General features: G+C 41.7%; 1 protein-coding gene across 1 annotated transcript; it reads left to right on the forward strand.

The window, feature by feature from the left end:
* Positions 1 to 794: 794 nt before the first annotated feature.
* On the forward strand, positions 795 to 3,186 carry LOC110722479. The gene is made up of 7 exons (XM_021901748.1): positions 795 to 864; positions 913 to 1,085; positions 1,721 to 1,993; positions 2,084 to 2,470; positions 2,548 to 2,619; positions 2,758 to 2,821; positions 3,131 to 3,186. Exons 1-7 carry the CDS (start codon positions 795 to 797, stop codon positions 3,184 to 3,186), a joined length of 1,095 nt encoding a protein of 364 aa, XP_021757440.1.
* The last annotated feature ends 499 nt before the right edge of the window (positions 3,187 to 3,685 follow it).

The following is a 3,685-nucleotide window of genomic DNA, read 5'->3' on the forward strand; positions in this document are numbered from 1 at the left end:
AATAAGGTGGCTTGCTTATGGTCCTAGGGATGATGTTCGCTCATTTAAGGGATATAACATAAATGGGTACACTTTTTGGACTGAGCGTCAGGATTTGAAATCTTCCTCGACCCAAAACAGTGGTGTAACGCTTGTGGCATCTTCAAGGGATTTTGCAAGTGCTAAGGATAAATCACCCGTTGATGCAGAGTTATCATACTATGGTCGAATTCAAGAAATATGGGAGCTTGATTATTGTAGCTTCACGATTGCTCTTTTCCGGTGTAAATGGGTTGATAATATCAGGCGTAACGTCAAATATGATGACTTTACTCTTGTAGATCTTAGCCACCTAAATGACAGTGCGGAACCATTCATCCTTGCATCTCAAGCTAAGCAAGTGTTTTACGTAACTGACCCAGCAGATATGAAATGGTTTATTGTGCTAGCCGGCAAAAGAAGAATCCTAGGCATTGGAGATGTCGAGGATGAGGAAGAATATGATGCGTTTGATGACTCGGAACCTTTCACTGTTCCTAGACCTGTTGTACCAAATGACGTAGACGACCAAACCAATTATGTGCGATTAGACCACAACGAAGGAATATACGAATGAGGTACTATTTTTCAGCAATTTTGCAATTTTAGGTGTTGAAAGTATTATCACATGACAGGTTAGCCGAAAATGAATTAATTAATTGTCATAAGTATTATAATTAGGCAATTTATATTTTATTTTATAACTGTACCTTACAAATTTATTTATAATACAACTACTAACGTGTTATGATTGTTATGGCAGGTGATTACATCTCATGGTGGACGATCAGGACCGTGTTTGTGTTGAGGATGTAGAGGATGATGATGATGACTTCTCTGAGGATGGTGATGAGTTGTATTATGTAAACAAGGAGCCTGATTAGGGTGAGGCAGAAGATCAGGCTCAGGATGAGTTGGAGCGTAGGCTGGATGCATTTGAAATGGAGGCTGAACAAGCGCCTCCTATTGAAAATGCAACTTCTGAGACGGTTGGTGAGAACGCTACTTTCCACAATCAAAGCCAAGGACAAAGTGGAGGAGGGGTGAGGGCACCGGCTAAGAAAAAGGTGAGGGGTCCGACGACAAGTTTCAAGAAACCCGTCGGTCCCATGGTCCTAGAGTACGACAAGGCGGGCCAACCTGTAGGCGAATTTCGTCGTCCATATGCTATTCACGTTGGCATTTGTGCGCGTAAAATCCCAATTACACTTCGTATGCGGGAAGTACCTCCAGGCTTGATTGACACATTTTGGAATGATACAAGGGCAAGAGTTTTATTTGCATATTTATACAATTATAAATACCTTTACTTTAATGTTATGTAAAAGGGGAAACTAATAATCGACTTTATTTGTGTTTGCAGAGTCTGTTTAATATTTCTAATGATGCCGCCAAGCGAAGGGTGTTTGAATCTTTGCTAGCGGAAAGATTCAGAGGCTTCAAGAGCGAATTAGTTCGTGGTTGGATCACAAAGACTGTTGTGAAAAAACCAAAGAAGAAGAAAGGCAATGATGATGAAGTCATCAATAAAGAGCTACTCCCATGGAAAAAATGGCCAAACATATCGAAGGATGATTGGGAAGCTTTTGTTATTCAACAAAGTACAAAGGAAACAATTGTAAGTTTAAGTAAATTTGATTTCAAGCCTTATAATATATTATATCTTTTTGAAGTAATAATACTAACAATTCTAATTACGTAGGAACTGAGGGAGCAAAATTCCAAAAATGCAAAGCTGAAGCAATACACCCAACGTATGGGGTGTAAGACATTTGGTGAATGGAGGGAAACGTGGGTCAACGAAGGAGTATACCCCACTTCGCTACTAGGGTCGTCCAAAGGACCCTCTTCTTCCACGATCACTACGCTGGTGAGTCGTGCTAGTGATTTCTTCTGTTCACTGCATGCGCGTGACAAGGAGACCGGAAAATGGGCCATCAAGGCTCCGAAAACGAAAGAAATGGCTGATAAGCTCGTAAGCAACTACGAACTTGAGAACTCTATGAATATTTTGCATAAATATTACTTATGGATGCTATTGGTTTCTGTTTTTTTTTTGCTACAGATTGAACACACTGAAGAACTGGTTGAAGGCAAGCTCGTCCCAAGTGTAGAAAAAGACCCTTTCACCTTGGCTTTGGGAAAGCCCTACCATCCAGGACGGGTAGTAGGTGTAGGAGGGTCATTGCTAGGGTGGGAAAAGGTGATGGGTCCAGAGTACACTAAATCAGGAAGATCCCGAGCAAGTGTGAACTCACCTCATGACTTGGTTTCCACGGTGGCATCCATTAAGGAACAAGTCCGCAACGAGCTCGTAAGTGAATTTAACGCTTGGGCGAAGCAAATGAACCTACCGAGCTTGCCTTTCCCCTCGAATACACCCGTCGACTCATGTAGTCACCCAAAAGGACAAGGGGAAGATGATATACATGGAGACGATGATGCAAATGAGGTAGTTTCAAAACTTTTAGTTTTGGCATATTGAGTTATGTAGGATCTAAGGTGGCAGTCATTAATTTCTTGTTGCAGGGTGGTACGCCTAAACATGCGGACTCGAGGGAGCTCGATAATCCAGCACCTCATCGTTTTCCTGATTTACAAGTGATTTTGTTTAGTTCTATCTTAGTGAATATGGGCACATTATCAATCTTAGTGAATATGGACACATTATCAATTGTGTAGGAAACGACCCTTTGTGATATGTTTGGTTCTAATAACTGATCTTTCAAATTGGTGTAGGAAGAGACCCGTTGTTCACTTCTACACCTGGACGAATCTGGAGCTTTGCATGTGGTTGCATATGGTAGTGCACAACCGGCCGAACAAGGTACGGTCCATTTGCGACCGCTTAGGCCACAACATTACTCGGTTGGGATCAATTCTGTTATTACCGGGTTCGAGGACATCCTAATACCGGTGCCCATAGAGGAGGAGGAGTTTACTACACTTTGGGCGGCAAAAGGTAGCTTTGTGCAGTGGCCATGTGCTTGGGTAAGGTTGATGAACCAGATAATTAAGATTTTGGGTTCGTTCGGTACTTTATGCCCGGTAGTTTTCACAAGAGTTAGATGGATTTGTCTTTTCTAACCAATTGCGTGATTTGTTGTATTAGATTTCGCAAAAAAGACAAACTTCAGAGAGGAGGGTGGAACAACCAATAAGCGTTGATTAACCGGTGCCAAAGAAGAGGAGTGAACAAAGGTCGGAGAGTGAAAAAGAGTCGAAGAAGAACTCTTCGAGAGGTTCAGCTTTGCAAGCTACTCCACTTGTTGCTGACACGGTCCTTCAAACGCTGTCTAAGGATTTAACATTTCTACACAACCGTGTTAGTATGTTGCCTAGTGACACTCCCATTTAAGTTCCACTACCTAAGGCAATGTTCCACTTTGACGAGGATGCAGTTGCATGGCTTAGCAAAGAAGATGTGAAAGAATTTCTAAGTGGTTCAATGCTTAACATCTCCCTCGTTCAAAAATTCATGAGGTAATTTAATGCCAGACACTACTATGTTATTCAAATTAGTGGTGATTGCTTGTCATTTAATTTCCCATTAATATTTTGTTACCATGCATGCAGAGCACTACAGGAGCACTTACTTGAGATTGATTCTCCGTGTCAAGTAGGGTGGTTATGCCCCGAGCAAATCTCCACTACTAGAATCTTAGGC

This window comes from Chenopodium quinoa, unplaced genomic scaffold (assembly GCF_001683475.1).
Source record: "Chenopodium quinoa cultivar QQ74 unplaced genomic scaffold, ASM168347v1, whole genome shotgun sequence".
NCBI lineage: Eukaryota > Viridiplantae > Streptophyta > Magnoliopsida > Caryophyllales > Amaranthaceae > Chenopodium > Chenopodium quinoa.

Coding starts and splice junctions, on each gene's coding strand:
- LOC110722479 (XM_021901748.1), top strand. CDS start 795: ATGGTGGACGATCAGGACCGTGTTTGTGTTGAGGATGTAGAGGATGAT. Junction 1,086..1,720: donor GGGCACCGGCTAAGAAAAAG/GTGAGGGGTCCG, acceptor CTAATTACGTAG/GAACTGAGGGAGCAAAATTC. Junction 1,994..2,083: donor AAGAAATGGCTGATAAGCTC/GTAAGCAACTAC, acceptor TTTTTGCTACAG/ATTGAACACACTGAAGAACT.